Here is a 25,676-nt window from a genome sequence, read left to right on the forward strand (position 1 = left end):
GATATCAAGATTCAAAATCTGAGCATAGAGACACAATGTGCGATTCTAATAGAGACTGGAAATAGCATCAGTGTAGAGGATAGAAATTACATCCATGATTTGTGCGGTCATTTTCCTTGTTCTGCTTTTTGTACTTGTTGTCCCCTCAACGACGTCATCATGCTCGGCAGACAAGTGAACTTGATACCAACACAACAATACTTTTTGTGATAAGCTGAAATGGAATTGAGCGGATGTTCTTGTTATCAACAATTACTACTGTTCCTGCCTTTCTCCAAATTTTTATCATGGATAAAGCGAGGTTTTCTTACTCCGTCATCGCCACAGGACCCTAGTCACATGACACGCGCGTTCCCAGAATGGAATCTCCCGTCGCGCGTCTCGGTCAGTTGCGCAATACTTCTAGCTTTCAGCCCGATGGCGGAGAGGCCACCATGAGCGAGGAGTGTGCCAATCCCTTATTATTGGGATGGATCAAAGAATGGCTCGATCAAGCTCGCGAGCGGAACAGCAAGGGTGTGACAGTGTGGGTATCCCGCGTCCTTTTCGCGCCTGTCGTACCGCTGATGTCATTTTAGGTACAAAAAAGCATACGAGTCGATGAAAGCATGTCCCTTGGCATTCGAGCACCCATCTCAGGCCCAACAACTCAATGGGCTGGGCCCCAAGCTGTGCGATCGCCTGACGGATAAACTCAAAGCTCACTGTGAGGAGAATGGGCTTCCCATGCCGGAGCCTCCTGGCAAAGGTGAATCATCTCCACGGAAATCGGAAATACTGATTTGAGCTGACTCGAATGTTTTCTAGCCAACAAAAGGACATCTGATACAGGTGTTACCGACCAACCGGCGAAAAAGCCCCGGAAAACTAAGCCCTACGTCCCAGCTTTGCGTTCCGGCGCTTATGCGCTCCTGCTCGGCTTGGCGACTATTGGGGAAAATTCGTCACAGGGGATGACCAAGGCTCATTTGATCGATGTAGCTCAACCGTATTGTGATAGTTCCTTTACGGCACCTACGGACCCAACTAAATTCTACACGGCTTGGAATTCCATGAAAACACTGATCCAAAAAGACTTGGTCTATGAACATGGTCGACCGCTCAGGAAATATGCGCTCTCTGAGGATGGCTGGGAAGTTGCTAAACGTATTCGGAAGACCCTGCCTGGGTCGGTCGAGGGCATGGCAGCCGCCTTCGCAGGCGGCGAGTCTCAGTCTCAGCCTGGCACCGCTGCTGACACTGCATCAACCATAATTGATGCCGGCGATCTTGAAGACACACCACAACCGAACGCTCAACTTTTTCAGCGTTCAAATGTCGATGGACCCACTGACCCGATTCCACTTCCTCCAGGATCTTTCACTATCCAACTTGTGCTGGATACTCGCGAAGTTCGTACATCGACAGACAGAGACTACATCGCAAACGAACTTATCAAGCAAGGTATTACTCCCCAGGTGCGTGCCCTGGAACTGGGCGATGTAATGTGGGTGGCCAAGTGCCATGATCCCGATTTTCTCTCCCGGCATGGCGAAGAAGGCGATGAAATAATGTTGGACTGGATTATTGAAAGAAAACGCTTGGATGATCTCATTGGGTCTATTAAAGACGGACGATTTCGCGAACAGAAGTTTCGTCTTCGTCGCTCTGGCATCAAGAATGTCATCTACCTAATTGAAGAATTCTCCATCACCCACCCGGAATCTGGGGGCGGTGCGCAGAAATATCAGGAGATGGTTGCCTCTGCTATTGCCTCGACGCAGGTGGTCAACGGATACTTTGTCAAAAAGACACGCAATTTGGATGATTCGATCCGCTACTTGGCGCGGATGACCTTGCTACTCCGGAAAATGTACGGAGTCTCGGACTCACCTGATCAAGGGCCGAGCACCAATCATTCTGAGGCTTCTCCGTCTTCAAAGATTTCTGTTGTTCCCAGTAGCCAGATCTCCTCCACGCAATCCTACGTGGCACTGTTAGACAATTGTCGTGTTCAGGATCCTTCCCGTACATACGGTGTGACATTTTCGACATTCTCGGCTTTGACTTCTAAATCCGACGTCCTGTCTCTCCGGGATATTTTTTTGAAGATGCTAATGTGCACGCGGGGCGTGACTGGTGAAAAGGCGCTTGAGATACAGCGACATTGGCAAACCCCACGGGGCCTGGTTGAGGCTTACATGGCTTTGGACCCTAAAGATCGCGATGCAATGGTGTCAGACAAATTGCAATCCTTGGTGGGAAGGAAAAAGGTTCCTAAAGCTGTCAGTAAACGAATTGCTGAAATCTGGGGAAACGGCGGATAAAAAGGTGAACTACTAGTACAGTACGTCCCGAAACCAGTGCGACCACCTACACTTTTTGACATCTACTCTAGCCCTGATACCAAGATCCACTAGTCTATACTTCAGTGCCCTGTCAGCTGAACTTATATTGCTTTTGACGTAGATTACATAGTATCTCCAGAACTGTATTTGTTTGTAAATTCAATACGTCCGACACTTCGATGCCCCACCTCCAAAGCAATCCCCCAAGGAAAGGTATCTTAAATAATTAATCAGGACTACTCCGTACTCGAACCAAGATAGCGCCAAACCTAGCCTCCTCTCAACATAAGCTTATCTGTGATATGATCCACAGTATGTATCTATCTTTATCGCAGATGGCACAGGCTGCTGGCTGCAATAAGAGTACTATCCTGAGAATCTCTTCCAATATACTCGTGCACGCACCCCTGAGCAAGACTGCAATAAATAGCTAATTAAGAGCCAAGTAGGAAAATGATCGGTGTGATATTCAGATATGTATTCAACAACCTAGTGAGATGTAACGTCTGTCCTAAAGCTCATCGGAAAGAGGATAAGACGTTTGTTGAAAACGAACAAGCGGGGGGATTCTTCAGTGAAGCACATTAAATATCCTAGTGATCCATATGCTAGTCTACCAAAACGACCCAGAGTTGAATCCGACGCCAAAGTGTATGTAACCGAAACTAGATCTTGGTCCATCGCAAAAGAGCTGCAGCGATAATGACAGGCAACACACTGATAAGTTCACCCAGCCCAGCATATTCAGGGGGAATCCTAGCTTTCACGAACGCCCCAGCAGCAAGAAGCACGGCAAATGTGTTGTATATGAAACTCCACCCGAAGTTAAATTTGATGCGCCGTACAGAAACTTTGCTCGTATCCATCACAGTAATAACTCCGGATAGAGCTGGCCTCATTAACACCACATCGGCGGCAGCTTGCGCAATGTCGCTGCCTGTACTCATGTGGACGCCGACAGTTGCCTGCGCTAACGCGACGGCGTCGTTGGTTCCATCTCCGCAAAAGATGACAACGGGCTCCTTAACATTCACTGAGTCTCCCAGAAGATTCTTAATGTAGGACTGCTTGTCAGATAGAGAGCTGTGAGCTTGGACATTCCTATCTGGAATCCCTAAAATCGATACTACTTTTTGAATGGGCTCGGCATCATCACCCGATACCACATGGACTGACACATTCCGTCTTAGTAGAGTTGTGACGACCTGACATGCGTCATCCCTGAGAGAGTCCTCGAGGCCAGAGACTGCACACAATACACCGTCGATGGTAAAACAGAACGCAGTATAGCCCTGGAGAAGCACTTGCTGTACCAGTGGGTGGTTTTGAACATTTAGCCAGCGAGAGTTTCCCCCCCGCATCGTTTGCCCAGCCACCTCACCCTCCATGCCTCGGCCGGTCAGACTTTTGACTCCTGGGAAAGCCGTTGTAATAACTTCATTGCGCCTTAGGTGGTCAACAACTGCCACAGAGATCGGGTGCTTATTGTTGCTGATGAGGCCTAGGAGGAAGAGCAGTTGTGTTTCACCGTTCTCAAGACAGTGTTCGACGACTACACTTAGGTTGCCCTTGGTCAGAGTTCCTGTTTTGTCAAAAACCACGTGAGACGCCTTATAGGCTACTTCGATGGCATCAGCGGACTTAAAGATCACTCCTTGCTCTGCCGCAATACCGCTCGCGAAGACAACCACCATGGGAACGGCGAGGCCAATAGCACAGGGGCAGGAGACAAAAAGCACGGTAATGGCGTAGGTGATGGACTGGACGGCAGCTTCCGAACCGGTCTTACCTTGGACCGCCACACCAACTGCAATCCAGACGACAAACGTAGCAATGGCCAGGGCCACAATGACAGGGACAAAGTGAGAAGCCACTTTATCTGCCAGCTCTTGCATCTTTGGTTTGGATAGCTTAGCTTCATCCACCATTGCAGCGATAGCGGTGATGGTGTTGTCGCCGGGCAGTCGAGTGACCCGAACATGTAAAGTTCCTGAGCCACTAATCGTCCCTGCCATAACGCGGGATTGAGGGCCCTTCTCGACAGGATGAGACTCCCCAGTGAGCATTGACTCGTTCACTTCAGATGAGCCAGACACAATGGTACCATCCGTCGGAATCCTTGTATCGGGGGCCACCATAAAAATGTCCCCGTATTGCAAAAGCCTGACGTCGATGTCCCTACCCTCGAACGAGTTGAAACCGTCCACCAGGACAGCATTTTGGCTCTGAAGTGATCGAATAGAGATTGACTCGACTGCTTTCTGACGGGCAAGTGCGGCAACATAACGCCCAACCATGATTAAGCTGACCAAAAGTGTGCTGGTCTCGAAAAAATGGCCTGTTGACAACGGGTTGCCAGCAACGAGGTAGCCAAACGAGATAAGGGAAAAGACATAAGCTGCAGTGGTGCTCAAAACAACAAGGAGATCCATCTCAATGACCTTCGAAAGGATAAGAGCCTTCAGCGCCTTTGGGTAAAAGGGGCCTGCAACCATAACTTGAACTAGCGTTGCCAGAGCCAATAATGTAGAGTTGTAGGGTATTTCTCGCTCGGGAATCGGAGCCCACGTCAAGACCAAGACTGGAATGGTAAGAATCACAGAAAACAGTGTGATATATCCGACATGACGGACATGCTTTTTTCCAGCCCCAAGAGCTGGATCGTCGCGGGTAGGCGCTAGCCTCGCAACCCCTGCCCAATGTTTCTCTATGAGGTCGCGTGCCCCGACAAGCTCTGGATCAAAAGAAACGCGAATTTCGTCCTTGTTGACGGCAGATACGTCTGTCACGCCTTCTGGCCATGGCCGATTGACGAACGTTGACAGATCCTCAGACGTAATGATATCCATGCTCGATCCGCTGCTGGTGATCACATCAAATTGAAACTCTGTAGTACGCTGTAGATGTTTCATCACATATTTGACACTCGACATATTGAGATCCAAGTCGAATTCTGCACGGGACAAGATGAGGCTCGTCTTTACATTCCTGACACCTGACACTATAGCTAAAGTTCTGTTGAGTTTCGTCTCGCAACCAGTGCAAGTCATGCCAGAAACCGAGAGAATGACATGCTCGGCGCCAGTGTTTTGTCTCTTCAGGTCAGAGGCCATCGTCTCACTGTTCTTGCTCTCCACCCCGGTGCAGGCTACCTGAACTAGCTTCGGGGATTTGGTACTGGCACGTAATGGACTTTCAGAGTTGCAAAGGGCAGAAACTTTGTCCCCAGAACAAGAGCTTTTAGGTTTGCAGTGAGACTCACCAGAGCAGCTCTCCACAAACCCGTTCTCAGAGCCGGACGTTTGCGTCGCTTTGGGCTTACTTCGACGTCTTTAAGTGTAGATATGCCTTTTGAGCAACAAGAGTCAACCGAGATGCGCGAGCGTACCCCTTTCAGCGGTTCTCTGGAGCTTCGTTTCCTCAATGGCGAAGGCATCCCTCGAGGAAGGCAACATGTCTCCTTGCTTAGAGCAATAAGAGCACGGCAGATACATCCTAGAGTTGCTAGTGTAGCGGCATACTGTTCGCGGACAGCACGTCGATGATGATCGCAGGCTCTGCGTTGGGGGGCATCACCCTTATTCGGCACTGATTTCAATGTCTCAGCTGCAATAAAGCCCAAGTTGATAAAGACCAATGCAGGATTCGCTTGGTCCAGTCAACGTACCTTGTTGAGTGGCTTCAACGCGCTGGATGTCCATACCTGTATGACACTTGCGTAAAGCCAAGCGATCCAGACAAGTCTCGTCGCAGCATGGGGTAGGCACGCCACTGCAACATTCTGGTTCTTTCAATTCGGCTGGAGCAGAGTTGCTTGATGAAAGGGTGCTCGAGCAGCATTTTGGGAAATGCGCGCGCAAATAAGTATTGGCCGTTCCCTCGCTAGCTTCAATGGCAAGGCCTTCTTCGGAATCTTCCCAGGCCAAGTCACCAGGGGGTGAGACATCCGTGTTGCAAAAGGTCTCCGAAGGCTGATCATCGCAGCAACTTCCTGGGCCAGTCTTTTGTTGGGAAGAACCAGAGCGATTATTGTCACGGCAGGCAGTTGCCGGACATTGGAGGGAGGGCAGAATATGGTTATTCTCATTTTGGGCTTCCTCACTTCTGGTGTTGGCCGAGACGCTGCCACAGCAATCATCTTGACAACTCCCGTCTCGTGTCGCGCCATCCTTGTCATACCCGTCATCTACGGTCACATCCAAGCTGCTGGCTTCAACAGCCCCAGGATTGCATCGTACTGTACTGACTTCATCATTCACGTTCAAACAAATTTGATTTCCCACGTCGATTTGGGTACTTTCATCGGACGGGGATTCATTTGGTAGAGGGGGCGTAGCAGGCTGGTAGCAGGAGCAACTCATAGTGCCCGTTCGACAAACTCGCTTCGGAGCTTTCTCTCCAAATTGCGATGGCTTCGCTTGTGGTGTCGTGGTTGGCGTGGCAGGCACTTGTTTAAAATCTGTACTTTTGATGAGGGGCTCTTGAGGAATAACCTAGCTCCCAAGAGCACGAGTCACGACACCGCCAAGCTAGATGCATTCCTATAGGTAGCGAGTAGCGACCGTTCAAAGCACGTGAGACGATGATTCTCTTGTGATAAAATCGGGCTGGCAAAAAGCCCTGCGCACGCCCATCATTCCATGAGCGGGCTCGTCAGCATGGCCACATAAGTAATCACAATTATATAGTCTTATGGCCTTTAAGAATGCATCAAGTGGTGTTCTCACCACAGCACGGTGGGTGGTTTTCAATTATACAGAATTGAAACAAGTATGCTCGGTGTGGACGATTGACTATTCGCTGACTGCAATTATCATGTCTAGATGAGGTGATTTCTCCCCGTTGCTTCACCCAAAGGCCGCACCTACTTTCGCGCCATGCTTGACCAAGAAATTAGATTCCAGATCCTCATGAACCTGCGCAAGATCGAGGCAATTTTCAAGTGTCACATCGCGCGCCATGATGATATTGTCCCTGAAAGCCTCGTTGCCCACCCGTGCTCGCTGCCAGTCTGTATACTCTTCCACGGGTACATCCAGCAGGCCATGAACCATGTTTGACTTGTTTGCATTATCGTCGAAAACTTCTAGTTCCCTTGGATCGTAGCAGTAGTCATAATGTACCGTTTTGACCTGGTTTAAGAGTGACAGCGACATGTGAAATTACCAACTCAGGTACTAGTGATCGACTTCAAAAGTGTCTCCACAGCACGGGGCCCACTGGGGTTCCTGCTTGAACGTGTTACGTAGGTGTCGTGACGAATAGACAATGACGTCAACTTTTCCACGGAGGATCTATCAACTAGACCGGAAATGGCTAAAGCCTGCCAAGATTTCAGGTATCTGGATGATGATTGGATGAGAGTTTTCTGTATACAAAAAACAGGGTTTTGGACCCAGTTTTCTATCCTACTCTGGAATATGATTAATATAATGACTGCGGGCGTTGATCCCCGCTTCTCATTTCGACGATCCGATCAAGACGTCGGCCATCTTGACATTTCAAAAATTGGTCAATCATGGACACACACGGTCCCTGTGCGACACGGTACCGCCTGGCCCAAGAGCGGGAATTCCACAAGTACTCAGGTGTCCCCCTTTACTGAGATCTCAACCAGAGCTAACCACTCACCCCGACAGATATATTTCAAGCGATGATTTCGCATCCCACTATGCCCCTTGGGATCATGCCAGCAACGAGAAATTCGTCCCACAGCCATCGAACGACCCTGCGTTGACATCGTACGCTCAGCTGTCTGCCACTCGTTTGGGCACCGAGCGCGCCCTCATTTCCTTGTTCGATCGCACACACCAGCATGTACTGGCAGAGGCAACTCCGACATTGAGTCTCAAGGGTGGACACTTCCAGAACAATGTAGAGAGGTTAAAACTGGGATGCTGCGTATTTCCTAAGGAGCGGGGCCTTTGTCACCATGTCGAGTCTCAAGCGTCAGAAAGTTCGGAGAAGGAGAATGCAGCTACCGACAATTGCACTCTAGTGTCTTTGGACATTACCAAGGACGATCGTTTCAAGTCATGCCAACTACTTGCTCCACTTTCCGACGTGCGTTTCTTTGCGGCAGTGCCCATTTTGAGTCCAAGAAAATACAGAATTGGAGTCTTATGCGTGATGGACAGCCAAGCGAGGTCATCTACTCCCGACATCGATTCTCTTCAATTCCTGAAAGATATGGCTGCGACCGTCATGGATCACTTGCAAATGAAGGAAATTAAACGTCGAAGCCATCGCGCTGAAAGGATGATAGTTGGTCTCGGCAGTTTTGTGGAAGGTCGGTCTACTCTTCGAGATTCATGGTGGCAGACCAAGGTGCAACGCGACGAATCGAAGAAGAAGAGCCATTCCACTGGTCAGTTGAAAACGGAGCTGCAGGATATCCAACCCCTGAAAGAAACCGCAGAAGCGGGCTCGAAAAGTCTACCCATTCGGGAGCCGCCAAAGATGACCAGCGATACTAAGGACGACGGTGATGTTAAGGACACAAACGGTACCCCGAAAGACCAGAATGATTCCCCCCAGCCACCCAAATCGGCCAGTCCCAGCGATCTGCCATCGGGGAGTCACCAGGGAACACCCAGACAGGAAACTATAAACGAGTTTTCTCAAAAGGGTAGTTCGGTACGCAGCGTGCGTGCAGGAGATAGTCTAAAAGACGAAACTCTCCCTAATAGCATTCGAAGTATCTTCTCGCGTGCTGCTAATCTTATCCGAGAGTCAATCGGGGCGGAGGGGGTGATGTTTCTGGATGCAAACAGCGAGCGCTTTGGGAATCTCGTCGATCAAAATAGTCGTCGGGTCTCTGCTCCTCATTTGAAACATTCTACGTCCGCGTCCACATCCATGTCCAGCTCAGATGACAGCACGGATTCCGGGTCGTCGAGAAAACGAAGACCATCCGACGCGAGCCAAATATCTGATTCAGATGAGCACCCGGTGACCTCTGAATGTTTAGGATTCTCCAGCTCTGGGATGTCAAATGGCAACGATGAGGACCGAGCTGGTCAACCCATTGTGGTTCCTGAGCCTCTGTTCAGCTCACTTATCCGGAGGTATCCCCGTGGGAAGATCTTCACCTATAATGCGGGTGGAACCCTTTCAGACAGTGATGACGCCAATCAGAACTTCTATGGGTCGGACGGAAGCCGTACCTCCCAAACTTCTGCTCCTGATAAACCGGGTAAACGGAGGCGCAAACCAGCTATCCAGCGAGATGCCGACGATCTGATTAATATATTCCGCGGAGCTAGGAACATTCTTCTACTGCCTATATGGGACTCGGACAGACAACGATGGTTCGCAGGGGCCCTGGTCTGGACGAACGAACCGCACAGGATTTTTACCTTCGAGGATGAGCTTGTCTATATCTCTGCGTTTACAAATAGTATCATGACGGAAATTCGCCGAGTCGATGTGGAGGTGGCAGAGAAAGCAAAAACCAACCTAGTCAGCAGCATCACTCATGAGCTTCGAAACCCCTTGCATGGAATTTTGGGAACGGCAGATATACTAAGTGACACTGCCATGAATGCACTGCAGCATGGAATGGTTCACACGATCGAATCTTGCGGCCGTACCTTATTGGACACAATCAACAACTTGTTGGACTTTACCTTCATTGATCAATATAGGAAAGGGAGCACTTCTCGGCGCAAGGGGGGAAAATCACGATCGCAATATAAATCCTCCCGGGAAATGTCTTCATATACCCGTGTGTCGTTGGACTCTATCTTGGAAGAGGTTACAGAGTGTGTGTTCGCCGGATATTGCTTCTACAACCACCCTCAGGCACCCCCTCCAGCCCTTACAGAGTCGTCATCACGCACGGGCGGTCAACCCGAGAAGGCAGACCCTGTTGGTCCCCGAGCGAGTCAAGTCACTGTCATTTTCGACATCGAACCGGATACCGAATGGGTCTTTTATACGCATGCCGGTGCCTGGAGACGTATTCTCATGAACATTTTCGGGAATGCGCTAAAGTACACATCTTCAGGATACATCTATCTCGGGCTGAAATCAGCTCAAAGTGGCATTGAGTCGAACATGTCATCTAAAAATCTCAGAGGCGAATTTGAGGTCACACTCACCGTGAAGGATACTGGAAAGGGCATTGGAGCAAAATATTTGCAAAATGGTGTTTTCAGTCCCTTCTCGCAGGAGGACCCACTTGCATCTGGCAGCGGATTGGGATTGAGTATTGTCCATCAGGCCGTTGGACTCCTCGGTGGCTCGATCGAGATTGAATCTACACCGGGTGTTGGCACTCAACTAACAATCCATACACCCCTCATGAGGCCACCCGCCGAATCAGAGGCTTCTTCTTCGTCATCTTCCATGTTCCATTCACTGAGACAACACACGGAAGACAAGACAATTGCATTCTTAGGATTTGGACAGCACTTACGTTCACAAAGAGACACAGCCTTGTATTCTTCATTGGAAAGAATGTGTCATGAATGGTTTGGTCTGCAAGTGACCAAAATATCGCCATTGGAAGGCAAGCATAGTCCATACAATTTCTACTTGGCCGTGCAGACAGAACTGGACAGTGAAGATGTTGGGGGAAGAAATCTGTTTGGTCTCCCTGAGCACCTTAACAAAGACGGCGAATGGACATCGCCTGTTGTCGTCATCTGTCAATCTCCCGAGGAAGCCCACGGTATGTTTGTGGCTGCCAAGAACCGGGGCGACACGACTTTCTTCGAGTTCGTGAGCCAGCCTTGTGGGCCTCGAAAATTGGCTCGCGCACTGGATATGTGTATCAAGCGGCAGCGTGATAAAGAGTCTGGTCGACGGGACAGTGATGAGCCTACTCGCTGGGTGGAAATGCCCGAGTCCTCTCACCTGCCGCTGGATCTCGGGCCCGCTGATCCTCCGGATGATAGGATGAAAATCAGCAAGCGGCCAACGACAGAAACTATGAGCAACGACAAAGATAGACAAGAAATGGAAGCCTCTTCAAAGAAACCTCCCGTGATAGAGGAAGAGAATACCACACAGCCAACAACGTCTTCAGCGCATGGTGAAGGGGAACCACGCGAACCCGACCCAACGGTCTTACTTGTTGATGACAATGATCTCAATCTTCAACTACTTTGTGCCTACACCCAAAAGGCCGGCCTTAAATATATGACAGCTCAAAATGGCGTCGATGCAGTCGAGATTTACAAGGCTCATCCTGGCAAGTTTCAGGTTGTCATCATCGGTAGGATCTCAATGCTTCATCTCAATCCGACTTCCCTCCGTACTAACATTGATACAGATATCTCTATGCCACTCATGGATGGCTTTGAAGCATCACGGCAAATGCGCCGCTTGGAGAAAGAGCACCGTGCACAATTTTCCAACTCTGAAAATGCACCCCCACGCACTATCATAGCTGCTCTGACTGGACTTGATAGCGCCGAGGCTCAGAAAGAAGCTTTGGGCTCCGGCATTGACACCTTCCTCGTCAAACCCATCAAGCGACCTCAAGTGCAGGCTATCTTGCGGCGACAAGTATAGTAATATACGGCAAATGTTTTCATGATCACAAGAAACAAATTATGTACATGCGAATTATACACAACCTTTTTCGTGTTTTGTTAGTCCTTCGTCGTGCGTTTTGGATTTTCAGCCTGGATCTAACTATACATAGAAGTTCGATAACTCTGCGAAAAAATATAGAATTTGAGTTATCTGGGAATTTGGAAGCTGCATTTATATCACAAACTATACATACATAGAAACGAAAATTTAATGGCATTTAGCTACTGTACAACAATTCAAATTGGGTATCTCAGCACCATATCACTCAAACACTATACATGCCTTATTTCTTCCAACCAAGAAACTTCTTAACACTATCAATATCGACTCTCAACGCCAAGCTACTCGATACGACCGAGATACTGCTCAAAGCCATCGCCAAAGCAGCCCACACCGGGCTAAGTCTCCAGTGGTCATCAACAGTAACCAACTCCCCACCAGCAGTCTTCTGATGGTGTCCACTAACAATAGGATAGAAGACACCAGCAGCGACAGGAATAAGACAGACATTGTAGACCAGCGCCCAACAAAAATTCAGTCGTACACGCATAAACACCCGCCGACTGAGAACAACGAGTTGGAGAATAGTGCTGAGGTCCGAATTGAGCAGAATGAAACTAGCAGAATTGATCGCGACGTCGGATCCAGATGCCATTGCAATGCTCACATCTGCAGCGGCAAGTGCGGGGGAATCGTTCACGCCGTCCCCGACAAATGCAACGATGGGTCGTGTTGTGGGCTGGTCGTGTGGGCCCTTTGCGGAGCCATCATGCACCCGGGAGACAAAGTTAGCTTTCTCAGCTGGGAGGACATTGGCTATGACGTTGGACCGCGAGATGCCCAGCATATCTGCGACCGCGTGTGCGGTTTTTTCGTTGTCGCCTGTGCACATGAAGACTTCGACATGGCGTTTTTGGAGTTCGGAGATCACGCCTATAGCCTCCGGTCGGATGGTGTCTGAGGTTGCAAAAACTACTGCGGGGACGAAGGGTGACTGCGTAGATGATTTTGAATTCACAGGACGTAGGGACAGGATAGCTGTTGACTTGCCGGCTGTTTGGAACCGGGATAGTAGACTTGAGACGAAGTAAGAGTCTGCTCCATCGGGTAGGACGCTATTGAGTAGGCGTTCGTTGCCAATGGCAGCTTCGTATTGTTGTTCTGCTTGATCGATGGACACGGTGAAAGTTCCTTTCATTCCTTGGCCACTTATTTCGTGGATGTCTGATGTAAGAACATTGACGTCGGACTTCGATTCGCAGAATGCTGAGATTGCTTGTGCAATTGGATGATTGCTGCTTTCCTCCATCTTGTGAGCGAGGGCCCATGCGACTTTCAGAAGGTCGTTATCATTTATCAATACTTCATGATCTGAGACCTTCAGGCTTCCTCCTTCGGTCAATGTACCAGTCTTGTCGAAGATGATGGCATTGAGACGACTGGCTTCTTGGAAAGCTTCACCACCACCCTTGACTAAGATTCCATGTTTTGCAGCAAGACCACCGCCAACGAACAATGCAGTAGGCGCAGCGAGAGCCAGTCCACAGGGACAGGCGACCACGAATACTGCGATGGCAAATTCCAGACTCCAGAAAGTCCATCCCCCTTGTGCGTTATCCAGATAATCGCCAGGTAATACGCCCGAGTGACCTAGAGCGAGCCAAATGACGAACGTGAGGATGGCAATGAAAGTGATTGCAGGAACGAAATGAGATGTGAGCAGATCCGCCACTCTCTCGAGTGGCGCACGCTTGCTCTGGCCCTCTCGCACAACTGCAATGATTTGATCGAGCATAGATGACCCGCCAAGCTCAGTGACTTGTATTTGCACAGGTTGGCCCAAATTAACAGAGCCAGTATATACCTGTTCACCAGATTCCTTCTTGACGGGGCGAGACTCTCCAGTCAAGGAGCTCTCGTCAAACTGATACGCTCCTTCGCCAACCACTGTACCATCGGCTGGCGGAGACGCGCCGTGTGGAATGCGAACAATATCACCTACTTCCAGGAGATCAACAGCAACGCGGGTCATGCTACCAGAATCCGATGCTTCAGCAGAATCCACAACACTGTTTTGAACCAATAGTGCCTCAGATGGACGGAGGTTTCCCAGTGAAGAGACTGCATCACCTGTTTTCGCTTTGCTGTACGCCTCCAAATATCGACCACCAAGAATGAAAAGAGTCAAGAAGACAACCGAGTCGAAATAGGTTGTGCTGGCTGTACTTGTCTTCTTTCCCACAACGGCGTCAACAATGAGTACCGCAAGTGATGAGAAGTAGGCAACTGCTGTTCCTGCAGAGATCAGGAGATTCATGCTGCCAAAGCGGTAGAATCGCCGCAAAATCGGTACTCGACTACCTGGACGCCAGAGCGCGTGGATTTCTTTCATCGCTCGGATATGGAATACATCTGTACCAAAGAACATGACCGGTGTCGACATAATGAAGAGCGCCCATTCTGTACGAGTCACGCTGCCGGACCAGATTTTCTGCTCCAGGTATTGTCGGATTGAGTTGTGCGAGGACACAAGGGACATGAACACAATGCCAATGAGGAAGGTCGGTATAGCCACGATAAAGACAAATATTAGACGGAGCAATAGCTTATTTCGTTCATGCAATTGCATGGCGCGAGAGCGTTCTTCGATGCTGGGCGGGTGATAAATAGTCGCGCTGAAAGCATCGTTGGCTTCATTGATTCTGGCGAGAATTGTTCGAATACTCAAAGAAGGCAACTCTGGGGTATATGTCACTCTGAGTATTGGGTGCTTCTCCGTCGGCTCCTCTTCCACCGTAACATTAGGAAGAGACTCCAAAGAAGCAAGAACTTTCTCAGGACAATGATGGCAGAACATTCCATCAACATGAATAGAGGTTGTTCTCGCCTGTACGTTAATGGTAGTCTCGCCGCTCTCTGCTAGAGAATGAAAACTACTGACAACGGCGTCATATCCAAGATCCTCGATCTTTTCCACAATATTGTCCAAGTTCTCTCGTCCTTGGAACTCCACTCTTCCGCTATGTGAGAGTAAATTCACTGAGACATTTGTGACAAACGAAAGCTCCTCTAACCCTCGAGTGACGGATCCAACGCAGGATCCACAAGTCATACCAGTGATTGCAATCTCAGTGACAAAGCCTGTCTTGATCAATTCGGGGCTAGACGGAAGATTTACTGCATTCACTTCATCAATAAAGGCTTCAAAGCCAATATCTTCGACTTGTTCGGTGACAATTGTGACATTTTCTCGAGGGCCAAAGAACACCACTGTCGCGCTATTTGTGAGAAGATTGACGGTAACTTCCTTGACACAATCAAGTTCCTCAATCGCAGCAGTGACACTGTTAACGCATGATGCACAGGTCATGCCTCCAATGCTGATCCGCGCATTAAATTCGTCTTTGATTGTTGGTGAAGATGCTTCAGACAAGTCGGTTATTTGGGGGGAAATCTGTGGAGAGCGGTGCCCTGCTATGGTGGTAGGAAGAGTAGGAGTGGGTGATTGACAACAAGACGGTGAAGTCTCCAAGGCCTTTTCAGTCTGCCCTTGACCGGCCTCAAGATCGGTGTCCCAAGTCTCATTCAATGTGATTTTCTCATGTGGAACCCCAGTTTCGGTCAGGGTGGAATGACAAGAGAGTCCATCGGTGTCCTCTTTCTTGCATGCATCACAGTTGGCAATATGACGTTTCTCTCGACTGGTGTGCAATTTTCCTTTTACATTGGAGAGACTGGAATATGACGTCCGGGGCGTGGCGAACAGCATCGACCCCCGCGAGTTCCAAGCTGTCGTATCGAGTTCGGAAACGACCACACCCCGGGCGTCATACGTTGATACATGGTGGACTTCGAAAGCGGCATGTATTAAAGTAGCGGCAAGATCTGCTGGCTGCACAGAGATCCCATGAGTGACCCGCACCTCGTGGGTCAAGATCGATACATCGATATCCTTGACAGTTGGGATTTCGGAGAGAATTTCGGTGACATAGGCCACACAGGAGGCGCAATGAATATTACCCACCCAGAAAACACTGCGCCTTGAGTCACGATCATCATGCGACTGCATCTTGGACGTATATTCTGGGATTTTCGGCGTGGTAGACATGATCAACTAGGCCGTCAGATAGTTACCGTTGAAAGGAAATGTCGTGGAAAACCAGAGATATCCGAATAATATGTAATCATCTGAAACGGACAGCTGCCTTATTCAGAGCATGGGGAACTCGTTCCTTTAAAACCTCGTTCGGCCTATCGCGCGGGTAGTGGGTCGATCTGATATCAACGAATTGCCACCAAGCATCTGAGACCACGAGACAGCAAAGGTAGGATAAGAAACAGGATCAAGGAGGATTACCAATGGCTTTGTCGTAATTTAATTAAAGAAACTAAAAGAAAAAAAAATCTTCGGAACTATATGTAGGTGGAGGGCGTTCGAAAGGCGCGATGCGGCATTTGTGCGCGGTCCCCGTCCAAATCACGCACAAATACCGCAACTACATTCCAATCAGCGAGAGCCATGACGATGGATATTAGGAATGTGACCAACGATCTGAAGCTTTCAAGCTCAACTACACCATGTGCTCCTGTACCTTCCTCAGCCTTACCTCAAAAGTGTTCAAAAATAATTCTGAAAGAATCCAAGGGAGAGCTGACTGTCCGCTTATCGTTAATAATCAGATGACTTTCCGGTATCAATTTGATCCGGTGATCTAATCAAGTATCTGTCAACTAATAACTGCTTTATTATAGCAATCCCCGGATGGCCGCCCGGCGCCAAAGGCCGCTTGCAGGTGACTTTGAGGTCTAGCTGGAACCGTTGGCCCTCTAAAAATTTTAATAAGGTCTAAGGGGGTTTATAGGGAAATATGGTTTTAGACAGAGATCTAGATTTTACTAAATACAGTACTTAATATAACTACGAAGTCAATATAATACTAATTATCACCAATATCTAGCTAGCCCTAGCAACAAGCTTATCATCCACTTCCTTCATGCCCGACACGGTGCTCACTATTAATGAAGGCAGCCAGGTGTGTGCTGATCTGGATTTTATATCTTTTGTAAAAGGTGAAGTTGGACCTGCTTTGGTACATGTGCTGACTGAATGAGTTGTTCTAGCAACACGCGGCCGAAAATCCTTTAGTAAATCGATACTACGTACCCAGGTGCACTAGGATAGCAAATTTGAGCAGAGTATACTAAATCAAACCAAATAATGCCTAGCCATCACATATCAACATTTTGCAGATGTCAAGAGACTTTTCCCACTGAACCATAGTCTGTACCTTTTGTATTCTTCTATAGTCGGGCCTTGCTTTCCTCTCTGTTAACAAGGTTGGGATGGGGAGCGCGAGTCGGACGAGTGACGGCGTAGAAGGCAAGGCCTGCAGACTTGGTCGAGAACTAAAATAGAGTAAAGATCCGTCAGTAACTCCCTTTCTTTGTAGTGAAGTGAAGAAGGACCGGAATTCTGGAAAGAGGCAGATATTTCCATTACCAACCTTCACCTTTGATCCAACATAGAAGAAGGCGAAATCTCCGGGAACTAGGTGGTGAGTAACTCCGGTCGCCTCGTCCTAGCAGTTGGGAAATTCCACTTTAATAAGTTTCCTCACAATGGAAGTACTGTAGTAGAACAGAACATACCAAAATATCAATCTGACCACGGAGAACATATTTGGTCTCCTCAAAGGTGTAATGAGCGGGCCTTTGGGGACCAGCCTCAATCTTGTAGAATCCCGATGTAAAATAGGCAGGCGATTCGGACTCGGTACGGATGGAGTGGAAATCGGCCGTGGTTGCGTTCTCGCCCGGTGGGAGAGGAATGAATTCGTGGCCGGCGCCTTTAATAACAGTAAGAGGAACTAGATCTCCAGACACTGCACGAAACGAAAGTCAAAATTTACTTCAATATTATGAGTCTTCAAGATGCCGAAGCATAACTAACTTTTTCAATTCTTTCAAGTTATTGATACCAATAAGATTCACAGGCGCTGAAGAGACTGTTAACTTGGGGAATATAAGCACCAGCACACTTCGGGTGTCATCGCGGAATGAGATCAAGATCCCGTGTACTTTAGCCCAATGAGGGTGTAATTGGCGCCTTCGTGAGGAGAACACGGGCCTACCACCCGGCTGCCGGTGCGGGGAAGATATCGGGCATCTGCGCGGAACCCAATGCCCACTAGGTATAAACATTCTAGAGTAGAGATCTAAGCTTCATATAAGGTGCATGGTGAAACCTTTCCAAATGCATGCCCCTGGACCCATATAAATTACATAGACTCTGATGCCAAATCGTTTAGCAAAGATACTGGGGTACTTGACCTGAAACCAGCCTCTACGCGTTGCTGCTATATAGATACAGTATATTTTGGAACAAAGAAGATGAGCCGCTTGCCAACTTCACGCATAGAAACTGAAGGTGAGGCCATTGCCAGTGATTGACCCTGGTCCGATACTGATCTTATATGGAAACCAATCTTACTCTCAGTTGTGATAATATTCCCATCTCTGCAAACGGGATGTCAGCATTCGAATATCCGACACTGCCAATAGATATACACAATCCTAGAGCCCCAAGTATCATTGTGGGCTTCCGACATGGCTATTAATATAGTGGTTCAATAATTTACCTAAGCTAGTGTCGGTTATACGCTCGTTGTTTTGCCAGGTGTCATGGGAACGTGCATATTGATAGTGCTCTCGAAGATCTCGTCAAACTTCACATAACCACAGTCCGATTCAATTCACTGTCGATTGACATATACTAAGTGTAGACCAAGAGGTTCGACAAAGAAATGGATATAGATTGTTCTAAGGCTGGTCCTGAGAGTTGAAGTTGAAATATGGCGTTTAACATGGTGCTCCAAAGTATCTTTCTTGCTGCTGTTCCTTACGTACCGAGTCATACATTCGGTGAGATACTTCCTATGCGAGTGGATTGTTTAAATTTCGTTGAACTCCGTACTAGCGGCGAGTGCCAGGTCCTTTTGCTCCACATCCATGGAAGTGGCTTGCTGTACATGTACCAGATTCACGGCTAGGCCAACATTAATGTGGTTCCCTCTTGATAAAGAGTGATTCAGGAATTACGATCAAGCTTTTGGATGAGAAGTGGGACTCTGACGGCACAATCAATAGGTGGATGGAATTCAAAACCGTGGGACTTTCTTTATTTAGTTTTCCAAGGAAAGAGGAGATTCAGGGGCAATAGGACTTCAATGGAGAATTCCTGAAAGGCTTGACTTGACGTTTTGCTAGAGTCATGATCTTCCATAGATTGAGATCCATGGCTTATCATGAGCTACACAGTCCAGCTAATTATCAATAATTAACTAATTGGCATTTGGGCTGAAATTTTCGCATGCTTTTCCTAGTAGGTTCCCATTTTCAGTCCCCAAGTTCCAACATTTCAATTTCGTTGCATGACATTCTTGGCAGACGCTTGACTCAAATTTGCTTGGTGGGTAGCTGAGACCGCTCATCTTTACAAGTTACGTGGCAAAAATCCTGCAATGCGCTAATATATTCGCCAGTTCGGAATCGAGCCTTCTGAGCATGTGGGTCTGACTCTGGCCCGGCGCCTATTCTTCGGGTTTTATCCAATCTCTCAACTATTCCTATTTTCTAAATGAACAATCATCATACCTAGGCTAAGATCAACGCCATCGGTGTACATAGCTCGAGGACTCTTGACAACTTAATCGCCAGAATATTTTGAATCAAATCATGGAGCGAATGTATTTACTACTCCTCCGTACCATCTACGTAGTTTGCTCAGGAATAGATATGTGCTAACTGCCGGCGCTAAATTATCGATGCTTTAGGCTGGGAGCTACTGTAGACTAGTCCTTTAACTAGTCAATAAAGGGTATAGGGCGTAGAGCTGCGTCTGAATAAAGATAAGCTGCTTAGATAGATCGAGCTCTTGCGACTTGCTGGCCATGCTTTCTCCTTTCCATTCATTCTGTCTGATATATTGACAGCTGGAACTTTCTCGATATTCTGCCTTGGCTCTTCACATTGGTCTAGAGTTCCTTTTTACTACCCTACACAAGAAGCCCTTCGTTTTCCTTCTCCAAATTTACGAAGCAACCTGTGGACATCCAGCATGGCTTCAAAATCATCCTCTCTCATCAGACCCTCTGCAGAATCCCAAATCCTATCGGAAACGAATAATCGCTCTGACCCCAAATTTGATCTGGTCTATCCGCCAATAATGTTCTAGAGTATGTACCTCTATTAACCTATTTGCCTACACTGCTAAACCAATAGTAAAGCTATGCTTTTCGTTGGTGTGGCAGTTTTTTTATGGCGCCCCACCTGTCGTCAATTTATCGATGCAGACACTTGTAATGTAATTCGCTCGTATACTATTGAATTTTCAGCGCTCCTTACTGCTGTTCTGCAGAGCATTCGAGTATACCGCAGACTATAGATATCACATGGAGAACACTGGTCGCCAGAATAAGCCATCACCAACTTATCGCGAAAGGAGATAATATGCACATCTCTGTTGGCCAATTTTGTTAGAATTGGGGGTCTCTTTTAATTCAATAATGGATCGAGCCATTATAGTAACATTCTGATACGTAGATTGGATACTGCCTCCACAGACCATAACTAAGCTATTCCTAAACGAGACGAGAGCGCTGTATCAGGTCACATGACCCGGGGTCACTCCCAATGAATGTAAAATGTGACGTCTTATTCTCAGGCAAATAGATATTGCCTCTTATAAAATCCTAGCCTTTCAATCGTCACCCGTGACACTTGAATTCAGTGCTAGTATCTAGCAAGCAGCAAATATCTCCTACTAGCCTTCTGTAGTCCATAACGTGACCTTTAACACAATTCCATATCGGGAATAGCATGGTGGGTTGTCCTGACTCCTGATGGTAAAGGCGGTGAAGGTCAATAATGATGACTCATCCTTTTCGCCGCTGCCTCAGCGAGAATTAAGCCTTCAGCGGCGACTCAACCTATAATTTTTAATTAAGGTGGACTTTCATCTACACTATTACTGAAGGTGGAGTTGTTATTGCTGCCTTGAGTGCATCTCGTCTGTTGACAAAAGTGGGTAACCAGAACACCAGCCTCACCCGCATGACACGCCCTTTCAGAGACCATTAGAATCTGATGGAAGCGTGGGTGAATCATCGCCCTACCAGCTTTGAAAGTGTGTTTACGTGTTCAATTCACACGAAAGGCACCAGCGCCGTGGCATTTTAAAGTTAAGCAGTGACCCCATCATTTGATTCAGACATCTTCAACACGGCTTCTCGCACTATACCCCGCCAAAGTCAAACAACTTCAAACTTGGCCCCAGCAACTCTCGAACTTCATTCTTACAGATTAAACGTGGGGCTTTAGTGTCATCATTTTCTACATTGATGGCGCGAGTGTGTCTCTGATCCGGGTTTATCTCATTCCTGGCACAGGCCTACGTCAAAATGTCCTTGTTCAGACCAGCTGGGGAGATATCCTCATCAGAGTCGGAATCCGAATCCGAAACAGACACTAACCCTAGCAATGGGGAGGAAGCTGAGAAGGGCCAATCATCTGAATGGTCGAGGACGAGGTTAAACTCGGATGAATTGGAAGCATCAAGTTCACTTGAGGATGTCTCTGCACTGTCCCAGGACCCGCTGGACACCAATGCAGAACGACATGCAAATGTAATGACAGCTGCATTGCTTGAATTTTACTGTCAAAGTCGAGCTGTCGACATCCTTAATGCACGGAAGGGCTCCGGTCGAAACTTCACCCGTCACAGCCCTGAGGTCCAGTACCTGGGCAAGCAGTTGTATAAATACAAATCACAGTTCTTGTCATCACACGGTATCATGCCAGAAGGCATTGAGAAAGAAGAGCTGGGTGCTACGAGGCAAAGTTACCGGGACAATCTCGACATCCTCGGCATTACAGCCCTTGAGAAAATCGATTTGAATTCGGCTGTGAGGTCACCTATCGAAGGCGGTGATGACCTTGCATTGATTTCAAGACCACGACCTCATAAAGAGGAAGGCGAAAATGCCAGTCAATTCTGGCGGAAAGAAGGAGACAATTTGCATCTACCGTCCGTCGATCACATTGATGTTCTTGGGGGCATTCCTAGCATTCCAAGAAACATACCAAGCTCATCAAGGCCTCTTTTCGGAAGCTCGCCGGTAAGCGTCCCGTTGTTTAACGGGCCTGCTGCTCCGCCATATAATCACATGTCGCGCTATTCGGTCGAATTTAGCGAACTGAAATTATTAGGCCGCGGATCTTTCGGCGAGGTTTACCAAGTCAAGAATCATATTGATGGCCAGGAATACGCCGTCAAAAAGATCCCGCTCAGTCAAAGAAGACTTGAGCAGCTACAGTTTGGAGGTCAGAACCAATTGGAGACCATCATGAAAGAGATTCGAACACTTGCTCGCCTGGAACATACGAACATCGTGCGATACTATGGCGCTTGGGTTGAACAAGCACATGTCTCCGGTCACATACCATTGAAACCGAATACCCAGACCAGATATGAGGAGTCACATGTCGACGAACCAAGTTATGAGCAATCGCAAAGTCACCAACCCAGATATGATAGGACTAACGAGCCAAGCATGGGGATCGTCTTTGAACACTCCGAAAATTCCACTATGGGATCGCACACGAGCTCTGTTCCAGAGGAACATGGCTTCCACAACCGAATCGAACGGTTAGACAGCCATGCAACATCATCTTCTCGTAACACAAGAAAAAGCTCAACAGTCGAGTTGGAGGATGAGGACGACATTGAATCTATTCCTCGAAACTTCAACAATCCTTCTTACGGACAGACTTCTTCCTTCGGGGACACGGACGACATTTTCACCGATGGCTTGAGTCAAGATCACTCGAAGATGATGCAACGCCGCTACGGGCCCGGTCACCAACCACCGGCAGTCATTCTCCATATCCAGATGTCACTTCACCCTATTTCTCTGAACGCTTATCTCAATCCCCAAGCGCCCGAAAAGAGCGATGCCAAGTCAGGATGTCCCTCCAGGCGCCATTGCTTTCATTTGATGCCATCTTTGCGACTGATGATGGATATTGTCTCGGGAGTTGAATATCTCCACTCCAAGGGAATCATACACCGCGATCTAAAGCCAGCCAACATCTTTCTTTGTGCCCCCGAGAGTTATGCTATAGAAAGCTGCACAGCGTGTCGCATTGGTGAAAAATCCCCAATCCACTACTGCCGCCCTCGAATCGGTGATTTTGGCCTCGTCGCGGATGTGTCACGCCTAGATCAAAACTCGCCTGGTGGTGCAGTGACTCCATTTCGCGAAGTTCCCAAGATCCAACGCGTTGTGGGCACCGAGTTCTACAGACCCCCTGCCAACACGCACCCATCAGCTTCACAGTCCGACTACTTTGACGAGTACAGGATAGATGAAAAATTGGATGTGTACGCACTTGGAGTCATTTTATTCGAGCTTGTCTATCAACTCAACACCAAAATGCAGCGCCAGCTAGTCTTGAACGATCTGACTCGCGGGTCAACATCTCTCCCTGAAGACTTCGCTAGCAAGATTGACCAGGGTAAGACTAAATTGGATACCGGTAAGGTTGTTGCTGAGTCTTTGATCACTTGTATTAAAGGCATGTTGATGCCACAATCGCAGCTGCGGTGGAGTTGCCAGGACGTGAAGGAGAATTTGCGACAGATCTACAAATCCGTCAAGAAACTACAACAGGAGTAGTTTTTTTTTTTTTTTTGCAAGCATTGCGGGTATCTATATTGAGTTTTGATGACATGGAATGCATAATGAGCGCTTATAACCATGTCTCCAGGGCATGCTTTCATCAAATAGAACACACCGACATGGGTGCAACCACTCCACTCTTCTCGTGCAAAAACTGATCGGATAATTACTACGTAGTAACTTCCCAATACGAGAGGCTCTCTAATAGCCCTATATTAATTGTATTGATACACCGGAGAAAGCTGATTTCGATAGAATGGTAATAAGATTCGCATAAACAGTCGGTTACATCGGTTGCATAACCCCTCCGAGCCTCGGTTTGGGTGGGAACTCTCTGTATCACAAGTTCCGTCCCCGCATGAACTATAATGAACCTTGGAACCCACATCAGCTCTAAACGTAGCTCCACAACCACTTGTCTACGCTATACAATATTGAGACTATTACAATGGCACATACTCTCCGCGCCCCAACGGCTCCATACAGCGAGCCGCTTCTACCGCAACTCGACATACACAATCCATACTATACCGATCTTCACCACAATCTCCGCGCCTGGATCCGCAAGTATGTCGAAAATTACATCGCGCCCTATGCTCAGGAATGGGAGGAAGCAGGCCAGGTCCCCGAGGAAGTCAGGAAACGCCATTGCGAGCTGGGATTCAGCATCGTACATCCCTTGACGACTGAGGAAAATGCCGCAGGTCTTTCTCTGCCGGGCAACGTGCCTCCTGAAAAATGGGATACATGGTGCTCACTTATCATGACAGACGAGTTGACGCGTGTGGGGTTCGTTGGAGTCGTCTGGGGGCTGGGTGCGGGGAATGGAATTGGGTGTCCGCCTATTGCGAAGTTCGGTACGCCTGAGCAACAGCGTCGGTGGCTTCCTGGAGTTGCAAGGGGGAATATCCGATTTTGTCTGGGAATTACAGAACCTGATGGTAGGTATGATTTCTGGGAACTATGGTTTTATGAAGCTAATATTGCTCTGTGATCTAGCTGGCTCGGATGTAGCGAGCATACGTACTACGGCTAGACGCGATGGTGATCATTACGTTGTCAATGGAGCTAAGAAGTGGATTACCAATGGTCTCTGGGCGGACTATTGCACAGCTGCTGTGCGGACGGGGGGTCCTGGACGGTCGGGCATCAGTCTACTGGTCATTCCTCTCGCTGCCGAGGGAGTGACCTGTAGAAGAATGTCCAACTCTGGTGTGAATGCGAGTGGTATGTTCAATACTGTCTATGGGCCTGCATGATATAATTTACCATCGTTGTGCAGGGTCTACCTTCATTGAATTGGACGAGGTTCGAGTACCCGTGGAGAATCGAATCGGGGAGGAGAACAATGGCTTCCCACTGATCATGTCAAGTATATTGAGCCCATTTCTCAACATACTACCCTGCATTATTTGACTATCGTATAGACTTCAACCCCGAGCGGCTAGCACTAGCCTGCGCCTCTCTCCGATTAGCCCGCGTTTGTGCCGAAGATGCTTTTCACTATGCAGTCCAGCGGGAGACATTCGGATCCCCTCTCATCCAGAGACAAGCGATCCAATCAAAGATCTTCAAGTTTGGGCTGATGATTGAACCTGCATATGCGTTTATGGAGCAGCTTGTTAACATCCTGGAGCTCACTAAAGATCGGCCGGTGGACGATGTCAAGATTGGAGGCATGACCGCCTTGCTGAAAGTGATGTCGACCAGGGCTCTGGAGAAGAGTGTACGGGAGGCACAGCAGATCTTCGGAGGTGCTGGGTATAACAAAGCTGGCAAGGGTGCCCGTGTTGAGCAAATCAGTCGTGATGCTCGGGTTCACGTTGTTGGTGGTGGTAGTGAGGAGATTATGCAAGGATTGGCGCTCCAGGAAGAGACGAAGGCTTTGCGATCGCGACGCAAGGCTCTTGAGAAGAGGCAGTCAAAGTTCTGAGTCTAACCAAAGAGGCCCAGTCCCTAGGTATGACAGACAGTCCCTATGTGGGTGTGGGGCCTGTTCAAAATAGCCCTGTGCCATTGAAACATGAAAGCATCTGAGCACATAAGTGATATTATGACCATATGTGCG

The 25,676-nt window shown here is 48.2% G+C and overlaps 8 protein-coding genes across 8 annotated transcripts; 4 read left to right on the forward strand and 4 right to left on the reverse strand.

The window, feature by feature from the left end:
- Window positions 1-359: 359 nt before the first annotated feature.
- N7520_007693 (crossover junction endonuclease MUS81) lies at window positions 360-2,306 on the forward strand (the record flags this gene model as incomplete). The annotated part of the gene is made up of 3 exons (XM_057141627.1): window positions 360-526; window positions 579-748; window positions 808-2,306. 3 exons carry the CDS (start codon window positions 360-362, stop codon window positions 2,304-2,306), a joined length of 1,836 nt encoding a protein of 611 aa, XP_056995633.1.
- Window positions 2,307-2,992: 686 nt separating this feature from the next.
- On the reverse strand, window positions 2,993-6,688 carry N7520_007694 (heavy metal translocating P-type ATPase; the record flags this gene model as incomplete). The annotated part of the gene is made up of 3 exons (XM_057141628.1): window positions 2,993-5,644; window positions 5,716-5,933; window positions 5,995-6,688. The coding sequence occupies 3 exons, from the start codon at window positions 6,686-6,688 to the stop codon at window positions 2,993-2,995; spliced, it is 3,564 nt and encodes a 1,187-aa protein (XP_056995634.1).
- A 486-nt stretch (window positions 6,689-7,174) lies between these two features.
- On the reverse strand, window positions 7,175-7,483 carry N7520_007695 (uncharacterized protein; the record flags this gene model as incomplete). The annotated part of the gene is made up of 1 exon (XM_057141629.1): window positions 7,175-7,483. The coding sequence occupies one exon, from the start codon at window positions 7,481-7,483 to the stop codon at window positions 7,175-7,177; it is 309 nt and encodes a 102-aa protein (XP_056995635.1).
- A 362-nt stretch (window positions 7,484-7,845) lies between these two features.
- N7520_007696 (hybrid sensor histidine kinase/response regulator) lies at window positions 7,846-11,846 on the forward strand (the record flags this gene model as incomplete). Its single annotated transcript, XM_057141630.1, has 2 exons — window positions 7,846-7,907; window positions 7,967-11,846. 2 exons carry the CDS (start codon window positions 7,846-7,848, stop codon window positions 11,844-11,846), a joined length of 3,942 nt encoding a protein of 1,313 aa, XP_056995636.1.
- Window positions 11,847-12,153: 307 nt separating this feature from the next.
- On the reverse strand, window positions 12,154-15,978 carry N7520_007697 (putative copper resistance-associated P-type ATPase; the record flags this gene model as incomplete). The annotated part of the gene is made up of 1 exon (XM_057141631.1): window positions 12,154-15,978. One exon carries the CDS (start codon window positions 15,976-15,978, stop codon window positions 12,154-12,156), a length of 3,825 nt encoding a protein of 1,274 aa, XP_056995637.1.
- Window positions 15,979-17,171: 1,193 nt separating this feature from the next.
- On the reverse strand, window positions 17,172-17,920 carry N7520_007698 (uncharacterized protein; the record flags this gene model as incomplete). Its single annotated transcript, XM_057141632.1, has 4 exons — window positions 17,172-17,276; window positions 17,375-17,449; window positions 17,520-17,752; window positions 17,884-17,920. The coding sequence occupies 4 exons, from the start codon at window positions 17,918-17,920 to the stop codon at window positions 17,172-17,174; spliced, it is 450 nt and encodes a 149-aa protein (XP_056995638.1).
- A 3,408-nt stretch (window positions 17,921-21,328) lies between these two features.
- N7520_007699 (putative protein kinase) lies at window positions 21,329-23,605 on the forward strand (the record flags this gene model as incomplete). Its single annotated transcript, XM_057141633.1, has 1 exon — window positions 21,329-23,605. One exon carries the CDS (start codon window positions 21,329-21,331, stop codon window positions 23,603-23,605), a length of 2,277 nt encoding a protein of 758 aa, XP_056995639.1.
- A 451-nt stretch (window positions 23,606-24,056) lies between these two features.
- Window positions 24,057-25,541, forward strand: N7520_007700 (acyl-CoA dehydrogenase family protein; the record flags this gene model as incomplete). The annotated part of the gene is made up of 4 exons (XM_057141634.1): window positions 24,057-24,549; window positions 24,608-24,835; window positions 24,891-24,980; window positions 25,036-25,541. 4 exons carry the CDS (start codon window positions 24,057-24,059, stop codon window positions 25,539-25,541), a joined length of 1,317 nt encoding a protein of 438 aa, XP_056995640.1.
- Window positions 25,542-25,676: the final 135 nt, after the last annotated feature.

Source organism: Penicillium odoratum, assembly GCF_028828045.1.
Source record: "Penicillium odoratum strain IBT 22623 chromosome Unknown utg000005l_segment0_segment0, whole genome shotgun sequence".
NCBI lineage: Eukaryota > Fungi > Ascomycota > Eurotiomycetes > Eurotiales > Aspergillaceae > Penicillium > Penicillium odoratum.